The following is a 20,297-nucleotide window of genomic DNA, read 5'->3' as shown; positions in this document are numbered from 1 at the left end:
TTTCTACTTGGGCTTTTTACACTGTGCCCATCACCATGGAAATTAAAAAAAAAAACCCAAACAACAAGAACCCCAAAACCCAAGAGTGATGTTGTGCAGCTTTGCAAGACGCAGTCCCACGCAGGTGACAAGATCAGCAGCCACTTCCTTCCAAATAACACACTTGAGCAAAAATCAAATGGTTCAATGATAATTTTTAACTATGAACAGTTAAAATACACACCCTCACACAATTCTCATCCAAGAACTGAACCCCAGCTAACCCAGCATCTGTAATTTTCTCTTCCAGCCAAACTAAGGACTTTTCCCCTATTTCTACCTAAGGCAGAGCACATTTACTCCAGGATCAAGAGAACCTTTCAAGGCACAAAGATTCAAAAAACATGGAGTTTATATCCTAAAACTCTGTGGGAAACGAAAGTACAACTTAATAGGCCAGATTTTCCAGAGCCCTCAGTAGCAAACAGCTCCTGGGTTTTCTCTCCCTGTTCACACATTTTATGTTCTGGCCCACACACTGCATTGCACCTACGTTTATATTTATATTTATATGCAAACATACAAACATAAGTCTGCAGAGGAAGGTGAGGAATGTCCCACAAAATGAGCTTCCACCAGTCCTGGCAGCTGCTTTGGGAGATTCCCAAATCAAAGCCCTGGGAGCCTCTAACTGCAGAAAGGCTGTTTTGGGTGAATATCTACAACCCCCCAGTCCTACACAGCTATATAGCCGTGCTTCCAGCACTCTGGCACTTCACTGACAGCAGGAGGGACAGGATTTTTAAAAAAGGGGAGCTTCAAAACACTTCTGTTTGATCAGTATTACCCCTAAAGTACATTTTCTGTAACATATGGCAGGGAGAGAATACACAATGGTGTAGAAGATATATATACAAAGACTTTTTGATCACTGTGCACTTGGCATGATCAGCTTGACAAAATTTATGTGCTAATTATCCACTGGGTTAATGAAGGATTTTCCAGGTCTCTTCATAATTGAAAATACATTTCATTATTTTGGGTAAACCAAGCCCCATGTTCAGATGTTAGATTTGGTAGAAAACATAGAGACAAATGTGTTGAATTGGGAAGCCAAAATATTTTGCTTGCGGGGAAAAAAAAAAAAAGCAAGACCACAGAGGATTTTCTCTTATGCTGCATATTTTCACTGATTGGGAATTTCAATGATTGGGAAGTTTGACAAGTTCCCGCTGAGCAAGAGGGACATTCCAAACTCCAACTGGAAAATTATAGTATGCCAGTGTCTATTCTCTCTCTTGCACTTACGGCACGTTATAGACATTGATAATGACAGGAAGTTTTATTTTCTGAAGTATTTCAGTTCCCTTGGAACAATTCCTGGCCCCCGAGCTGCAACACCTGCAGGGCTACATACCGTTGCTGGAGAGGAGCGTGAGGTGTGTGACAGGGAATGTCTAGAGTTCTCCAGCCCCCCATGAATGAGATAGGCTCCCGAGCCGGAGAGGATCTGACTGCCCCCAATGTCCATGGTGATGCCCACCATGTTGTGAGAGGGAATGGCAGGAGGAGAGGATGCCGCTGTAGTCACCTGAGCTCCTCCTCCCTGCGCTTCGAAATAGGAGGCGGCACTGCTGGGGGCGTAAATCTGAGCCTCGGTGTTGTAGGAGTAGGCGGCTCGTCTGTCAAGGAACATGGAGAGACAGAATTCCATGGGTAATAGTTTCTGGAAGCTGGAGCACCTCTGGGAAAAAGCCTCGACTCTTGTCAGTGGGATTTGCTGCAGTGAAAGGGTCTGGAGGGGAAGGGGTTGAGAAGTGGCTGAGGGCACTTGGCTGGGGGAGACTCCTCAGGGTCTGCAGCTTCCTCCCAAGGGGCAGCTCTGATCTCCACTCTCTGGGACCAGGGACAGGACCTAGGGAACAGCTGGAGCTCTGTCAGGGGAGTCGAGATGAATCTCAGGAAAAGGTGCTTCCCCCAGAGGGTGCTGGGGCACTGCCCAGGCTCCCCAGGGCAGTGGGCACGGCCCCAAGGCTGCCAGAGCTCCAGGAGCATTTGGACAACACCCCGAGGGACAGGGTGTTGGGGTGCCCTGTGCAGGGCCAGGAGTTGGATTGGATGGTCCTTGGGGGTCTCTTCCAACATAGGTTATTCCATGATTCTATGAAAGTCAGTCCTGACAATGTTGATCAGCCCTGGAGCCGTGGTGAGGGCAGAGCGCGGAGCTCGGCAGCTCTTGTAGAGAACTGGGGTGAGGAAGGCCAAGAGCATCCCAGGGGGCAGGAGGCCCAAAATGGGGCACAGAAGACAGGAGGAGGAGGAAACTAGAGGGGTGGGGAGGCCCTGGCACAGGTTACCAGAGAAACTGTGGCTGCCCCATCCCTGCAAGTGTCCAAGGCCAGGCTGGACGCGGCTTGGAGCAACCTGGGATAGCGGAAGGTGTCCCTGCCCATGGCAGGGGGTAAAATGAAATGAACCTTAAGGTCCCTTCCAACCCAGTCATTTCATGATTCTATGAGACCTTTTAACACCCCCTTCTTCCTCTCTCAGCTACGCCCTGGCTCCTAAAGCAGAGCCAGAAGCAAAGAAAACCTGGGCAGAGTGGAACACCAGATCAGGTTTCCCTGGAGAACAGTCCCTCCATGAGGATAACAGCTCTTCCAAGGCTGGAGTTTGGCTGAAACCACCCTCAAACACAACATAACATGTGAAATGGTTGTTCCTCCTCTCCCTCCTTTTATCCTTGGGCAATGCCAGGGCGGAAAGAGCCTGGGAGGATGGAAGGGCTGGGGAGCTGGGAGGGGACACAGCTCTGCTACAGCCAAGGAGAGACTCTTACATGGTTCCATTGGTATAAACAGCTTCTCCTCCTTCCACATACTGGACTTGGGCTGGATAAACGTGCTGCACAGACTGCACCTGAAACAGGGATCAAAAAGTTATGGATTGCTTAGGAACAGCAGGAGAAACTGCAGATTTCCTTATACTACTGTCAACCTTACCTTGACATTTAGGGTTTCTTTTCAAAAGAAAAAAATAAACCAACCAACCTCCCCCTCCAAAGGAATCCCAAAGGACATTTTTATTTTCAAAAGCTAAATAAAAATAGATAAATAAGTTGTTGTTCCATGAGCAGTGGAAACAACGCAGCTGAGTTTCCCCTGCGCATGTGTCTGGGGCTGGTTCTGTGCTGACTAATAGGGGTGAGATCATGGTGCAGCTTTTCCTTCAGAGGGGACTGGCAGTGTCCAACTGCACCCCAGCCTCCTCTTTTTTGCTCTGGGAGGGATGTAGTTTCCCTCTGTCAAGTTTTTTCCCCCCTGAAACTCAGCAACCAAATAAAAAATCGCTAAAAGAAAAAATCAGGAATCAGACTCAGTGTCCCCACAGAGCAGCACCACATATCCCTGGTTTCTTAGAAAACCAGGGCTGCAAAAGGCAAAATTCAGATAAATAAAAACAATTGCATGGCTCTCTGGCACTGAACCTTTCTCTGGAGCCACGTGCAGTCAGCAAATTTATTTGTGTAATTAAAAAAAATCCTGAACACTTCGCCTCTAAAATATCTTCACCAAGTAGGATTGCTTTTGATTTAACTTTGATTTAATAAATGCTTTAAAATGGCAGCTGAAAGCATCCATCAAATCCTCAAATGTATGAATCCACCAAATCTCCAAATGTATGAATCTATCAGTCTAAGAAAGGAGGAGAGTGATCCCAGTTTTTTGATTGCCCACAACACTCTTTCATTAAGATTTTTCTAGCAGTGACAGAGTTTCAAATGTCATGTGGGATGTGGGGTCCCTTTGTGGTGTCCCACCCCAGATATATTTATTTATTACCTGTTGTGGAACCTGCTGGACTCTGGGAACAGAGATTTGCTGCATCTGTGCTCCTTTGGGAGCAGAGCCCGTTGCTTGGACCAAAACTCTCTGGAAAAGAAGATACAGGAACAGACACTTACTTTCAGTCCATAACACAGGTGAGTCAGGTGTTCTCTTCCAAACTTTCATGGACAACTGCTACACCAGCTGCAGTGGCACCTCTTACTGTCCCTGTGGTCCCCACCCTCCCAGGGTAACACCAGCCTGAACTTGGGCAAGGCTGGATCCACAATTTCTGACATGGATCATCTTCAAATCTCCACAAAAGGACATAACAGCCAACAGCTGGGTGATGAGAGGAGCTCAAATGAGGTTCAGTAGCAGCTAAGCAAGAACCACTTCTCACACATCCACATTCTCCTGCTCAGGCTGCAAAGTTTCTTCTCTTACAGCTGCTAAATCTGCAACCTCTCCAAGGTGCCACAGCCCTTTTGGTTTCTTCCAAAATCTCAGGTGATTCCACATCTCCCTTCAGAGAGAGCTTTGTTCTGCCTTGTGATGGTCACTGTCCTCTGTCTCTGCTCTGTCACCTCCATCATCCCCCTGCTCAGTGTGTCACCTGCACACTCAATTTGAGGTTGTCACATATCTCAGGGTGCTCAGCAAGACAAACAGGGGGATGTGGTAAGATGGAAAGAAATGATGCAGTGAGGCCTGTGGGAACAGAGCCAAGTGTCTGTATGGCCTTTTAAAGCTTCTCCAAGGAGACACATCCTCTGTGGCTTGAGGTTTTAGAAATACCCAGGAGAACAAAGAGCTGCAAAACAATCCCACATGATTCCTAGAAGCCACCTTGACAATTACTGGCTGCCTTATAAGTGTATCTTTATGATTTTTAGCCCTCTGACACCCTCAAACACGCCCTTTGTAACAACCAGAAATGCTATTCTAGCAGAATTACAAGAATATGATAATTTCCCAGATTTCCACTCCCCAGCAAGTCTGGATACACTGGAGATCCTGCAGTATGAGCTTGCAGTAAGGACACTGTTGTCAGCCACCACTCTGTCCATTTTCTCTCCAAAAGAGGCTCTAAGCAGTGCAGGATCAGGACATCACAAGCCCTTTTTGAAGTCAGGCCTTGGCAGTGCCACCTACACCAAAGTCCCAGCAAGATCCTTCCTTTTCTCCTACTTTCTACCCATTCTCTGGCATTGCTTGTATCAAAGGACACATTTGTGGCACAGCTGCCCAGCTCACTCCTTGTGTCCTTCCTCACTGCCTGTCTGGTTGCTCCTACTTCCTTCCCACCAAAATAACGGATCATCCCAACCTGTAAGATGAGACCATCCTGCTCAAACAGCCTCCGCTCACACTGGAAGGTGGACCAGTGATCAACCACCCCAAAGGCTTCAGCCTCACACCACTCATGCTGCCAGCAGTTCATTCCCAGTGGTTTCTTTGTCCTGCTGGTGAGAAGGGAAGGCTCTGGATGCTCCTCCTCTTCACCACAATCCTCTGGGTGTTCCTTAATCCATGGAGTTCCACTCAATGCGCCACGTCCCGGTGACATTTCATAATATCACAGTCCAAAGCCAATGGGTTTTCTGACCATGTTGTCACAGTCAAATTCCCACTAATGATCCCTGGGATACCTGACACTGTTGATCAGTGATATCCACATCATTGCAGTACAAACAAGGAATGTTCCCCAGGAGAAATGGAAGTTGGGAAGGCTGGGAGATGACAGCAGGGCCCCGAATCACTCGATGTGAACGTCCACGGCTCCCAGTGAATTGAATGTTCCTACTAATTCACAACTTTTAATTGTTCCTTTTCATGAGCATCCAATGGCAACCACTTCTGCTCACTTGGGAGTTGAAGAAGGATGTAGCAAAGTTACACCCACCCATCCTCTCATCCCTCCAGCTTCCTGAGTCAGAAGCTTCTTTTGATAGTTCCTCAAAAGGCATAAAAAGGAACCACTCTGACTTAACCCTTCCTGTTTTGCACTGGGTTGTTTCCATCCATCTGTTGAAGCCACCACTTGTCTCCTGTTGGACCTCCCAAGTGCACCATATTCAAGTATATGAATAATTAACCCTCCCTCCTCCATTTAAAATGTCGGGATCTGCCAACCAAAGGAAGAGACCATGGAGTCATGGAATGGTTTGGGTTGGAAGGGACCTTAAAGATCAGCCCATTCCACCCTCTGCCATGAGCAGGGACACCTTCCACTAGCCCAGGTTGCTCCAAGCTCTGTCCAACCTGGCCTTGGACACTTGCAAGGATGGGGCAGCCACAGCTTCTCTGGGCAACCTGTGCCAGGGCCTCCCCACCCTCACAGGGAAGAATTTCTTTCCAATATCCCATCTAACCCTGCCCTCTGGCACTGGGAAGCCATTCCTCCTTGTCCTGTCCCTCCCTCCCTTGTCCCAAGTCCCTCTCCAGCTCTCCTGGAGCCCCTTTAGGCCCTGGAAGGGGCTCAAAGGTCTCCCTGGAGCCTTCTCCAGGTGAACACCCCAGCTCTGCCAGCCTGGCTCCATGGCAGAGGTGCTCCAGACCTTGGACCATCTCCATGGCCTCTCTGGACCCACTCCCACATCTTTCTTGTGGTGAGGGCCCCAGAGCTGAACACAGTAATGCAGGTGGGGTCTCATGAGGGATGAGTAGAAGGGGAGAATCCCCTCCCTGACCTCTGGCCACTCCTCTGTGGATGCAAACATCTCTTTGGATGCAGGATGTGGCTCCTCCCCCCTCTCCCTGCATTAGCTCTCCCCTCACCCCTTCTCCGTGACCTCAGCGCTTCGCTTGCAGTGATGCCTTTAAGGGCTGTTCCATCTTCTCCTGCTTTTATTGACACACCAAACAACAACAGGATATTAATCTGAAGCAAACACTGAGCTGGCATGAAAATAACTTCCTTGGGCAGCTAAATTAAAACCTAACCCCCACATTTCAAAGCTTGCAGATTGATTGGTAGGGCTAAAACACATGAGGTATCGACGGCCTTTATCAACACAAACTCCAGCAACAGGTTTGCTCAAAGAGCTGATTAAAAATCCTCTCCCCACCATAAAAACCCCCGGATTAAAATACATCAGCCAGCATAACAGGGCCCTTCTCCATGGAAACAGCATTCCCAGCTGAGGATACCTTACCTGCTGAGAAGCTGGCACTGGCTGCACCACCGGAGCCTGGGCTGAGGCCGAAGGGTGAAGCGCCACGGAAGCTGCTGAGTCTGATCCACCCTCTGAACTCTGCATGCTCACTGCTGGGAGAGCACAGGGACATGAGGAAGGGAAGGAGTGCACAGGGATATCAGGTAGGGAAGGAGAGCAGAGGGACATCAGGCAGGCAAGGAGAGCACAGCCCCACACCAGCAACTGCCCCAAGGGGCAAAATCCCAGTGGAAGATCCAGGGGAAGCACTGGGAAGGAAGGAAGGCAGGCAGCTGCCATCCTACACACAGGCCTCTCTTTAGGCTTGGAGCTAATTTTAATGCAGTATTATATTAAGAAAAAAAGAAAGTTGCACAATTGTTTCACAGAAAGGAGAGGGAAGGAACAGAAAATGCACTTCTATATATAACCGAAAAGTGGCACTGGAAAATTATTGTGTCACGGTGAGGATCACACAAGATCTGGGGGAGTAAGAGCTTATTTTAAAAATAATTTGTTCTCCCCCCATCTTATCACATTTAACTACTGCAAAAAACATTTTAATCCAATCTAAATCCGTGCCTGGAGCTTAGCAAAGGCTTTCTTTGGGAAGTGGGGTGGTCAGCTTGGATTTATAATCACAATGAGTGATCAAACATGAAGAGCAGAAAAACAAGGATTCACCATCATTTTAAACCTCCAAAGAAACATCTCCACCCTCACCCCAAAATCCCACCAGCCTCGTAAGGTCCCAAAAAGCCACACCATCTCCCTCCACTCCCACATCACAACCCTACAGAGCTGGTGGTGCCCTTGGAATCTTCAAATCCCTGTGTCCCGGCACTGACCCACCTCACTCAGCCACCTCTGGAAGCATCCCAAGGGCCATGTGGGGATTCCCTGGGGATGGAGAGAGGGCAGGAAAGCAGGGCTGAGCCCCTCCATCCCCAGGGTCTCCTCTCTCCCTCACAGCACTGTCCCAGCCCTCTGTGTCCGTCCCCTGCAGGACACGGGACATGTCACAGGGGACATAAAGAGATGTTGAGATGGGGCTTCCCAGGAGCACAAAATATTTCTTTTTGGGGAGGGGGAGCCTTTTTTCCTCAGCTTCTCATGAAAGTTCCTATTTTAAAAACTGCTTTAGAAGGATTTCTGCTGTCACTTCAAAACCAAAAGATTAAAACCATCCAGATTTTGGGCAGTGTCATTTCTCCTTTCGTAGCCTTGCTGATGAGTGAAACGCAGCCTCCAAATAATGTTATGAAATCCTTTTTTTATTTCCATTCTCCATCCAATATTTAAACTTTTCCCTCAAGTTTCTGCAAGTTAAGAGGATTTTTGAAAAAATGAGGTCACTGACTCCTGATTATTTGTGTTAAGAAGAAATACAAGGGGGATGTGAAGTTACAGAAGTTACCTGTTCATTCCTTCAGCCACTGAAAAAAACCACCAAATATTGAGATTCCTCTCAAAACAGGTTTTTAAGGTTTTTTCCAGCCAGTGCTGACCCCACACTCCCATTATCAAATCACAATTACTCTCCCAACTTCCCCAAACCCCACAGCTCCCAAGTAATTTTCTCTTTTCCCATCATCTTTCTTCCAGCCAGGAGAAAGAGGAGATACAGAACCCCCACAGTCACAGCTACCAGATTAATGGAACAAAGCAGAAACAAGGGAAATTTAATTAATATTTATCCCCACCCACGTCCCTCAAGAGCCCTGCACAGCCCCATCTCTGCAGCTCCACTATGCAAAGGTAGCAACTACCTCTCCCATCATTGCCTCTGGTTTTTAGCCAAAACCTCTCCATGAGAGGGGTCACTTTTAGCAAACATACTCTCCTAACTTTTACAAGAGTGTTTATTGTCTGCTCTTTGTGCCCAGGGCTCTGGTTTGTAGCTTTCCAGGGGTTTTTGAGTGGAAAAATAAAGCATGGTGAGGTTACAGAGGAAAGGTGGGTAAGCTGATAAAGATATTTTAATGATCTATTGTGAATGGCTCTGGCAGGGTCAGCTCTTGGTATTGCAGGTCTACAAAAGGTCTCCTTTTAAGTGCAGTTATAATAAGAAAAGACACAAAAAGAGATGGAAAAGTTGGACTTGATGATCCTGCTGGGTCAGGATATTCCATGATTCCATGATTCTAAGACATGCTGTCTCCAAATTACCAACAACTCATCTTCACTGATCCATTTTGTCTTCTGCTTTCCCTCAGTGACCAAAAGGGAGCAGAGAGAGGTGGGCAGGGTAGAAGGCAAAATGTCTGCTTCCAAAACAATTCCTCAGTGTGATTGTCAGATTTGTCCCCAAAGGTGGGCTCTGGTAGTGATGACAACCCTGCCTGACACAAGGACCTCGATGAAATCTGCAGCTGGCACTGCCAGACAAGGTAGAGAAATCCTGGATTGCCAAGGCACACAGGACTTGTTATTATTTTGTTTATCAGTGAAACATCCTGGATAAAGAATCATTCATTTCTCATTAAAGCCATCCTGTGCTTCCTGAGAATTGGAATCAGATCCGTGTGTGCCATCTGCTAACACTAATTTGTGCTGATGAAAAGCTGACAACACACACAGAATTCCTGCGCTCCAGAAACCATCTCAAGGTGCTACAGAGCTTTGCTGATGTCCTGGGAGCATGGCCAAGGCTCCAGAGGGGGGATAAAGCATCAGCTTTCAATGAAAAGGGGAAATGGAGAATCCAAAGTCTTGCTCTTTCACCAAAACCCAGAATGGTTTGGGTTGGAAGGGACATAAGGCTCATCTCGTCCCACACCCTGCCATGGGCAGGGACACCTTCCACTAGACCAGGTGTGTCTAAGCCCCATCCAACCTGACCTTGGATACTTCCAGAGATGGGGCAGTTCCTCTGTCCAGGGTAGAGAACACCCCTGGAGCTCCTTCACGAACATGGGCTGCCCCAAGCACCACCTCCTGCTCGTGCGGCTCTTTGGCAGTTCTGCCACATCCCTAAAGAAAATGCCTAGGAAAGGACTCCCTGCTCTCCTTCCATCCCATTTTTCACCTCCCACAGGGGAGGAAGTTTTATCGTGTCCTTGATCATCCTCTCCTAGCTGAGACTCGGTGGCTCAAAAATGAGACCTGCTTCCCAAAGATCTACGGTTTGCTCCTTCCCCTTAGATCTGCTCTGAGAAACAGAAGTTCATCCCAGACAGTTGCTTCCCACTCCTGGCTGGGGTGAATACTGTAGTTCTCCCACAGAAGTGACCAACAGAAGCCATCAAAACGTGTCTCCTGGCCTCTGACAGCCTGTGACAACCTGTGACAGCCTGACAGCTTGGCAGCCCCAGGACCGGGGAGTTTGCACAAAATGAGGAGCTAATTAACAGTCAACAAAGCTGCTGGTGGGTCACAGAGAGGATCAGCAGCATCCACAGTTGACTTTCTCAGCTCCAGGGCTCCTCTGGGGGTTAAGAAGAGCCAAAAAAGTTAGTTATTATGCCAGAGGAATGAGCAGACAGGACCTGACCATGCATAAGAGAGAATCAGAATGGTTTGGGTTGGAAGGGACCTGAAAGACCAATTAGTTCCAAGCCCCTGCCATGGACAGGGACACCTTCCACTAGCCCAGGTTGCTCCAAGCCCCGTCCAACCTGGCCTTGGACACTTCCAGGGATGGGGCAGCCACAGCTTCTCTGGGCAACCTGTGCCAGGGCCCCCCCACCCTCACAGCCAAGAATTTGTTCCTAATTTCTAATCTAAATCCATCCTCCTTCAACTTAAAGACATTCCTCCTTGTCCTGCCATTGCATAGCCTTGTAAAAAGTCCCTCCCCAGCCTTGTAGGCCCCCTTTGGACACTGAAAGGCTGCTATAAGGTCTCCTTACAGAGCCTGACTCAACACATTAGTGTTTCAGGGAGAGTTTCAAACTCTGGTTGCTCAACAGGGCCAGTGATGTCACGTGCAGCATCACCCTGGAAGGCATTGCAGACATCTCCATTCCAGGTTGCATCATCACTGAATGAATCAGGCAGATAACAAGGCTGCTGCCTCTGGAAACCTTCTGTTTACACACAGCTATCTCGGTATCCAGGCAAACAGAGAGGACAGGAAAGGAAATTCAGAAAAAACCCTAATAACTTCTGGGTGCTATTTCTGGTCCTGCCACCAGCTCGCTCTGTGACCTTGAGCAGGATGTTTCCCCTTCCCTGTGCTTCGATTTTCCCACTCCTAAAAAAGCCACAGTACTCCCCCAGGCAAGGTATTTTTCAAGCACTGGTCTCCAAGGGCAGTCATAGCCTGAATGCCTTTCAGGAAGACAAGTAGCACCAGTACAAGCCTTGAGGGCTTATAAAAAACTTGGGTTGTCACTGTTTCATTCATAAGACACTGTTGCCTCCATGTAAAATGGCCCTGCCTTTGTTAATCTCTCCTGCCTAAAGCGGCTCCAAAACGCTGGGAAAACACAGATAAGAGGAGCATCTCAAAATATCTTCCACATTCAAATTTGCAGAGACAGGGGGAAGAAAAGGAGGGGGCAGCAGGAGGATCTCACAGGGTGACTCCTGCGAGTTGTCCTTGAGTGCTGAGAAGGGGATGGAGCAGCATCCTCTGCTCCAGGTCCCCAAAAGAGTTTGGAGAAGGGTGATGCCAGACCCCCCCAGTGTCTGGACCCAGGGTGTCCCTGGGTGCTCCCTCAGTGCTGCAGCTCCCAGGCTCTGAAATCCAAGAGATGTGGAGGAACCACAAGTACTTTTCCACAGAATGTTTTAATATAAACTCTTGGCTCGTGAACACTCAAACAAAAACGTTTGGGAACTGAACATGGAGACCTCCTGCTGGTGGTCTGAGCCAGAGCAGGGCGCCTGCTCAGGGAAATATGTGGTTTATTTGTCTTTGGTGCTCTAGTCCTGACTACGTGGGACATGTAGCACCAGAACTCATCCATCCCAGGGTTTTCCATGACTCCAAATAAAAAGGGATTTAAGTCCCTGCCTTCCTCAGGCCCAGGGTCACTTCTGCTGTAATTGTGCCCAAACTACTTCAGAAGAAAAAGACAATATTCAACTTATTTTTGATTTTTAAGAGTAGGTCACATAAATCAGGGATGGAACTGACAGTCATGGCTCTCGTGGGGTATTTAGGTCTTGTATTTATATGTCTTTAATTCCTGAAGGTGTAAATGTAAAACACATCAGCTGCTCTACACCAGCAACCAACCAATATCTTTTTTTAATCCAGAATAATCATGGAATCACAGGATAGTTTGGGTTGGAAGGGACCTTAAAGCCCATCCAGTGCCACCCCCTGCCATGGGCAGGGACACCTTCCACTAGCCCAGGTTGCTCTATCCTGGCCTTGGACACTTGCAGGGATGGGGCAGCCACAGCTGCTCTGGGCAACCTGTGCCAGGGCCTCCCCACCCTCACAGGGAAGAATTTCTTTCCAATATCCCATCTCACCCTGCCCTCTGGCAGTGGGAAGCCATTCCTCCTTGTCCTGTCCCTCCATCCCTTGTCCAAAGTCTCTCTCCAGCTCTCCTGGAGCCCCTTTAGGCACCTTATCCTACATTTTTATTAGTGCTGCTTTCAAAGCATTACAGTTGTTGCTGCTTCATTGACTCAGTTGCTCATTTGAAGACAAAACGGATCATGAACTATTTTATTTAATTTGCTTTCCAAAGCTTGCTTGGTCACCCTTTGATCCTATTTAAACTTTCCAAATTCCTTTATTATATCCTTTTTTTATTTCTGGCAGAACTTTTGAACTAGAATATAATACTGGGACACAAATAAGGGAAAGGAAAATATAAGAACAGTTGATTATTTGACCTCTGGGACAAAAATTTTTATAGCTACTTCTATTTAAACTTCCCAGTAAACCTTGGTGGGTGTCATTACCTCTTTGGGTAAGAAACCCACTGCCTCTCCCCTGGCCATTCATAAACGGGATTAACAACTTCTTCTCAAAGGGGATTTAATTGTGGGGCATAAAAATCTGACAGGAAAACAACAGCCCTGAAGTCCAGGAAATGGTAAATCAGATTTTTGATGCCTAAAGGATGTATTTATAGAATCACAGAATCAAAGAAAGTCCTTTGAGATCATCGAGTCCAACCATAAACACTGCCCAGTTCACCTGAAACTTTATTTCAAATTAAGCCATAAAGGTGGGAAAGGTTTATTTTTTCCAGGTGAAGCTGCTTTAATGCTGTTTGTCCTTTTGTCTCCGATGGCAAGTGCTCCTCAAACAAGGAGTAAATGCCAACTGCATTGGCTCTCTAGGGAAAACGAGGTATCCTGAATTTTTAATCATCACATGCACAGGTTGGCAGACACATCCCACAGTGTGAATTGAGGATAAATCTGCAGTAGGATATCTACAGTCATGGGACAGAGACAAGCTCAGTATACCAAGATATATATATATTGTATGCATATATAATGTAAATACACATATATAAAATTAGCATTATTAGCATTTATATTTACTATTTTTCTATAGACATACCTACATTATTTAATAAACATTTTTATATTCAATATATTAAATATTTATATAATATATATTATATATTATATGCATATATAATATATACACATATATAGAATTACATTTTATTATAATTTATATTTATTTTTTCTATATGGATATAATACATTATTTTAAATATATATAAAAAGACATTTTATTAGCATTTATATTTATTATTATTTTATACATAGATGTATCTACATTATTATTATTATATATTATATATACCTATGGAATTATATGTATATAATTTATATTTATATTTATAATTTAGTACTATTTTACTTTTATATATAGCTATACCTACTATATATATATATATATATCTCAAGATATATATACTGGACTTAATGGTTTTAGAGGTCTTTTCCAACCTTCAAGAATTCTAGGATACAGCTAAAAACGTTGGATGCACCTGAATTGCAGGAAACCTGGACCTTGATGTGATTGCTAAAGGCATTTTATGTAGGAAAATTCACCTTAAATTAAGACAGTAAGTAACCTTTGTTCATCTTTAATACTATCAGGAATTAATGGGATTTAGTACAGCCAAGAGCCGCAGCTGTGCACAGTTTGTGCTCCACGTTTTTGAATGGATTTGGGGCTGACCAGGGGGTGAAGCAACCAGGGAATAACACATGATCCCATTTCCATATGCAAGTCCATGATACAACCATGAATTTTTAATCAAAATCTCCCAGTATCTGGTATTTCACTGAAAATAATGGGAAGTTTAACTAAAAAAAAAAAATTTAAACTATTTCTCATTCACAACACAACCATTTCTCGTTCACATTTTGATCCTGCAAGGATCAAAACTCAAATCCAGGTCTTTCCTTGCTTGGTTTTGTGCATTTTTTGCATACTTTGAAAGGAAGGCTTACATTTAAAAATAGTTATTTTTAAATTACTGGAACTTTTATTCAGTTTTAGTTGGCTTGGGGCTTAGAAAAATAGGAAAAGCAGAACAGCAATAACTGAATTCAGAGGAAATAAAAATGCTATTTAACCATCACTTGATGGGCTCCAAATGGTATTTTCTCCCCTGACTGTAGAAAAAGGAACCAGGGATTTTACATTTAATGGATTCACCATTGAAAATTCTCAATGCTCTCAAAACTGATTGAAAATAACAAAAGGAATGCAGGGAATGGCAGATTTTAACTTTCTTTTCTAGTAGATGCAACTATCCATCTACTTTATCCACCCCACTCTAGGTCACAGTTATTTTACTAAAGAAAACTTCCTTAAATATTTTCCATTTCATTCACCATTTTTGGCTTAGTCTCCCTTTAATAACTTGCCCTGAAAAGGCATTAGTTGTGTTTTAACCAGAGCACAGAAAGGAAGCGTTTGGTTCTTCAGAAGAAGGAACTGGTTTATTTGATGTGAATGAAAAGGGATCGAGTGACTTCTCCTGCCTTCCAGCAGAACTGAGGAGAATATTTACATTAAACCAAGCTTGGCTCCTGCCTCACACACATCCTTTATCCCTGCATGTCTCCAAAGCATGAGATCTCCAAGAAATAACAGAAATTCCAATCAGGAAAATAGCAATTTATTTTTTCCAAGAAACTCCAAAGCTGGAGGAGCAGGATATGGCTCCAACCCAAGACCAAGGGCTGACTATGTCCCCCATCATTGCATCCTCTTTGGAAAATCATGATTAAAGCTCATCCGGCTGTGAAATCAAAAGAAACTCTTTACTTTGGGTGAGCCAAAGAGAATCTGCTCTATCAGCATTCCAAATTAGGAGTTATCTTTTCCTTCAGACCACACAGGGATGCTGCTCAAAGCACTTGGAAATCTGGTTGCTCAGCACCTGAACTTAATCCTTGTCCATGATGTTGTACAACTGACAATCAGGACACTATGATGGCTTGGGAGAGGTACAGCAATTCCTGGGATTTTAACTGCTCTAAAAGCACTGGAAGATGAGCTGCCATTCTGGCATTTAGAGGGAGCCAGGAAGTATCATGGAATCATGAAATGGTTTGGGTTGGAAGGGACCTTAAAGCACATCCATGAGCAGGGACAACTTCCACTATCCCAAGTGGCTCCAAGCCCTGTCCAATCTGGCCTTGGACACTTCCAGGGCTGGGGCAGCCACAGCTGCTCTGGGAAACCTGTGCCAGGGCCTCACCACCCTCACAGGGCAGAATTTCTTCATATATCTGACCTAAATTTCCTCTCTTTGGGTTTGAACCTGTTCCTCCTTGTTCTATCACTACAGTTCCTGTTGGAGAGTCTGTCTCTGGCTTCCTTGTAGGCCCTTCAGATACTGGAAGGATATCAGAGCAGCCTAAGACCAGAGTCTTGGCTCATCAAAACCTTGACCTCTGCACCAAAGCCCACATCCCATGGCACGAACACCCACAGCCAGGTCACACTGACCCACCTCCCAGAGTTTGGGACACCAGCAGCAGCACCAGCCCTCGTGTGCTGTCACATCCGAAGGGATGGAGCAGCATCCACCTTCCACAACCACCCCCTCCCCTTCCACCAGAGTGGGGGGAGAGGTCTGGGCCATCTCTGTGCTCTCAGCAACGTGCCCTTGTTCCCTCACAAGCTTGTCCAGTCCAACAGGAGCTGGCACTTGAACTGGCTCATCCAGAGTGTCCTGAACCACATGTCACAGTCTGTAGCCTTTCCATGAGGGGTGTAAGTGGAGGGGATGAAAGTGGGAGAAGGAAACATCACAAGGAACTTGAAAATAAGCTTTCTGGAGAGACTACTTATTACACTGCTTCAAAATTTTATAAACAAAAGAAGGCACCAGAGCCTTCCACTGATTAGGTTAAATTAATTTAAAACAGAAGCAAATGCTGCTTGTCTACGAGCTTCAGTTACCTGGAAACACAGATAAACCCAAAACACACTTTTCAAGGGCAGGATAGTTGAGGTGGTTCTTTTTCAGAAACTTGGTCCTCATGGAAAAATACAAAATTGGAAATGGCTTTTATTAGCAAGTTAATAATATACTGAAATACAAATATACACTCAGTCTTTAATTAGATTTCATAAAATTAAGTCAAATTATATATATATATACACACACATAAGTGTTGTGTAACAGCTGTTCACTAATCTCTGCTGTTTCTTTAAAAGTAACTTTCAGGACAGAAAAGAGGGAGGAATTTAATGTTATTTGGAGCTTCCTTAAGAGACTTGAGAGACTGAAGAGCAAAAGCTGTGATGGTTTAGGGTTGCTAGGAGCAGCCTGTGGCCAAATCCCATATGCAGGGATCCCAGACCCGAGCAGGGGCAAAGTACCAACGTGAACATCCCTCATATACAAAAATCTGTCCTGTTTTCTTTTGGGTTAATAACAGGAACACCCTCCAAGTGTCAAAAGCCAGGATTGGATTCCCTTCAGATCTGAATGTGGCCCTCCTGGTGCTCTGAAATGCAGGGACCAGAATACAGCCTGTTCCTGCCCTGCTGCACTTCACCCTCAGGACACAGCAAAGAATCATGGAGTATAGAACATCCCGAGTGGGAAGGGACCCACAAGGATCATCCAGTCCAACTCCTGGCCCTGCACAGACACCCCAACAATCCCACCCTGTCCCTCAGAGCGTTGTCCAAACGCTCCTGGAGCTCTGGCAGCCTTGGGGCCGTGCCCATTGCCCTGGGGAGCCTGGGCAGTGCCCCAGCACCCTCTGGGGGAAGAACCTTTCCCTGAGATCCATCCCAACCCCCCTGGCACAGCTCCAGCTGTTCCCTTTGGCTCTAACAGACTCACCTTTAAGAAAAGTCCAACAGCTTCCAGATTTTTAGCCCAGCACAATCCAGCCAAGAAGAGCTCAAAACTCCTTATTTCTTTCCGATTAACTTCCTAAACCTTGACTTGAGGAAAGTTTTGCTGCAGTGATGGCAAATAATGTCACCCAAGAAACAATATCTTGGTATCTGCTGAGCAGTGAGGAATCTTTCAGGGCTGGAAGAAAGAATTAAGTCACACTCCAGTGTATTCCATGTCCAGGCCCTTCAGATACCAACTGTAATATACATATTGTGCTATTTGGCAAAAACAAGCACAAGTTCTGGGCTCAAATCAATAATTTCCCCATAATTTTAATATGTGCACTGTAGGGGCTTCCCAAAGTTGTGATTGAATAGGGGAAATTCATAGAATGGTTTGGGTTGGAAGGGACCTCAAAGCCTATTTAGTCCCACCCCCTGCCAGGGGCAGGGACACCTTCCACTAGCCCAGGTTGCTCCAAGCCCCATCCAACCTGGCCTTGGATGCTTCCAGGAATCCAGGGGCAGCCACAGCTTCTCCGGACAAACTTTTCCAGGGTGTCCCTATCCTCAGAGACAAGAATTACTTCCCAATATCCCATCTAATCCTGCCCTCTGCCAGTGGGAATCCATTATCCCTTGTCCTGTCACTCCAGGTCCTTGTAGGAATACAGTGTGTCTGGCAAAAAATCTGGCACAAAAGCATTTCACAGGTTCCTTTCTAGGATAAATCCTAAAGGAAACCTTTGACAACCAAACCAGAACATCAGATTCCTTCTCTGCAGTCTGTAGTCCTCCATGTTCCAAGACTACTCCAGGTACCTGGGTACAGCTAATCCTCCTCCCACTGAATTGGGCTCAGTTTGGAATAAGGAACTGCAAACTTTGGTCCTGGTTTTTATAGCTTGTCCAGTGGCAGAGAACTATGGAATATGTCACTTATTTCAAATCAATTCCAAGAGGTCAGCTCAGTTTAACTTAGACCTGTAGTTCATCGGCCCTCACTTTTCACTTGTTTAGACAAGACAATCCCTCCAATGGTCTTAAGCCCAACCAGCCTTTGGATGATCTCAGTGTGAAGGAGATTTGCTCCAGTATTCCATGGGGATGTGGGATGGCAGCAGCAGCTGTTTCCAGCAAACAGAGAAGGAACCTCTGCCAGCACAGCCCAGTATGTTGCTGTTTATCCAGCACCATTCACAAGTACTGTGGTGCTTCACAGAGTTGAGCAGAACAAGCCACAAACATAAACTGTGGTCGTTCAGAGAAGAGACAACAAGAGACCTGGAGAGGGACTTTGGACAAGGGCCTGGAGGGACAGGACAAGGGGAATGGCTTCCCAGTGCCAGAGGGCAGGGATAGATGGGATATTGGGAAGGAATTCTTGTCTGTCAGGGTGGGGAGGCCCTGGCACAGGTTGCCCAGAGCAGCTGTGGCTGCCCCATCCCTGCAAGTGTCCAAGGTCAGGTTGGACAGGGCTTGGAGCAACCTGGGCTGGTGGAAGGTGTCCCTGCAGGGGGTGGAACGAGATGAGCTTTAAGGTCCCTTCCCACCAAAACCATTCTGGGATCTTCAATCACTCATCAGTCACAGCCTGACATGGGGGGTTCCAAAACTAAACTCACAGCAGTTCTTCAACTGTTCCATCACAGTTGCCAGTGCAGGTTTCAACAAGTAATTGCTTCCTGACCAGTGAACTCCCACCAGTGAAGAGGGGGAAGGAGCCAGGTTTTTTCCCTGTGGAAATTTAAGGTTCATACAGCTGTTGGTGACTGGCACAGCAGACACCAGGACTAAACAAACCCCAAATAGAGGGTCTATCTAGAGACTATCTAGAACTATTCTAGAGACACACAATTCTCCCTGGAAAGGCAAAGCAAGGGGAAGGCTGCTGAAGATGCCCTAGAAATGCAGTTTGGGAATATGTATTTGAATATTCTGCACTTGGAGAATGGCCCTGGTGGATTTTTGGTGAGGACAGACTGTATTCTAGATGAATGGGGGAAGATAAAGGCTTGCAACAGCTGTGTACTGCTCCAATAACTCACAATCTCTCTCAAAAAAAAATTCACTGTTACAGAACTAGAATTACCCAAGTCATATCTTTTATCCAGGCAATAAATTCTTGTGGGCAGTGGTTTTGGTCTGGAGAACAAGTAGGTGGCTTTCTGACAGGTAGCTCACCCCACTGAACTTTCTGTCTTTGGCTGGAGAGGGGTTCTGATGACACCCAGAAACCACTTTATTTCCCCATCCCCACAGCAGGGAAGGCTCATTCAGTTTAAAAGCTCCTTCTCCAGCACTGTGTTGATGGATCAGGATCTTGTCTGAGGAGCTGAGTGGGCAGATTTACAGGATCACAGAATATGCTGAGCTGGAAGAGAATCTGAAGAAGGGCAATGAAGATGGTGAAGGGCCTGGAGGAGAAGCCATGTCAGGACACTGAGGGCAATTGGTGTGTTCAGCTGGACAAGAGGAGACTGGAGACCTCACTGCAGTTCCAACTTCCTGGGGAGGGGCAGAGGAGGGGCAGGGACTGAGCTCTGCTCTGGGGGGACCAGGGACAGCACCCAGGGAATGGCTGGAGCTGTGTCAGGGCAGGGTCAGGTTGGATCTCAGGGAAAGGTTCTTTCCCCAGAGGCTGGTTGGGCACTGCCCAGGCTCCCCAGGGCAGTGGGCACGGCCCCAAGGCTGCCAGAGCTCCAGGAGTGTTTGGACAACGCTCTGAGGGACAGGGTGGGATTGTTGGGGTGTCTGTGCAGGGCCAGGGGTTGGACTGATGATCCTTAGAGGTCCCTTCCAGCTCAGGATATTCTGTGATCCTGTGAAGAAGCATTTGGATGATCCTCTCCGGCACAGGGTGGGATTGTTGGGGTGTCCTGTGCAGGGCTAAGAGTTGAACTAAATGAGGAGTGGCAGCGTCTTTGATCCTAATTCTGAGACTACTCTGAGGTGGTTCCTGGAGCAGGAGGACCCCGAATAGTACAGGAACAAGCCTGAGTGCATCCCAAACTCCGTGCGGGCGAGGAAAAGGCCGGTGCGGAGGATGTGGGGCCCAGGGTGTTTGGGAAGGATGTGGGGCCCAGGGTG

At 46.5% G+C, this 20,297-nt stretch overlaps 1 protein-coding gene across 6 annotated transcripts in view; it reads right to left on the bottom strand.

Moving 5' to 3' along the window:
• RFX2 (regulatory factor X2) overlaps positions 1 to 20,297 on the bottom strand; it is a 64,766-nt gene that overhangs the window by 23,445 nt on the left and 21,024 nt on the right. For 3 of the 6 annotated variants that reach the window (XM_027701603.1, XM_027701606.1, XM_027701605.1), the window contains exons 2-5: positions 6,965 to 7,077; positions 3,822 to 3,911; positions 2,819 to 2,898; positions 1,397 to 1,661 (exon numbers count right to left, since the gene is read on the bottom strand). In XM_027701603.1, the coding sequence (XP_027557404.1) occupies positions 1,397 to 1,661; positions 2,819 to 2,898; positions 3,822 to 3,911; positions 6,965 to 7,069 (540 nt within the window). In that variant the 5' untranslated portion in view covers positions 7,070 to 7,077. The remainder of the gene's footprint in view (positions 1 to 1,396; positions 1,662 to 2,818; positions 2,899 to 3,821; positions 3,912 to 6,964; positions 7,078 to 20,297) is intronic. The other 3 variants (XM_027701607.1, XM_027701608.1, XM_027701604.1) reach the window with 2 other exon arrangements.

This window comes from Neopelma chrysocephalum, unplaced genomic scaffold (assembly GCF_003984885.1).
Source record: "Neopelma chrysocephalum unplaced genomic scaffold, ASM398488v2 Primary Assembly neopelma1_164, whole genome shotgun sequence".
Lineage (NCBI taxonomy): Eukaryota > Metazoa > Chordata > Aves > Passeriformes > Pipridae > Neopelma > Neopelma chrysocephalum.
This window is presented reverse-complemented; position numbering and strand designations above follow the sequence as displayed.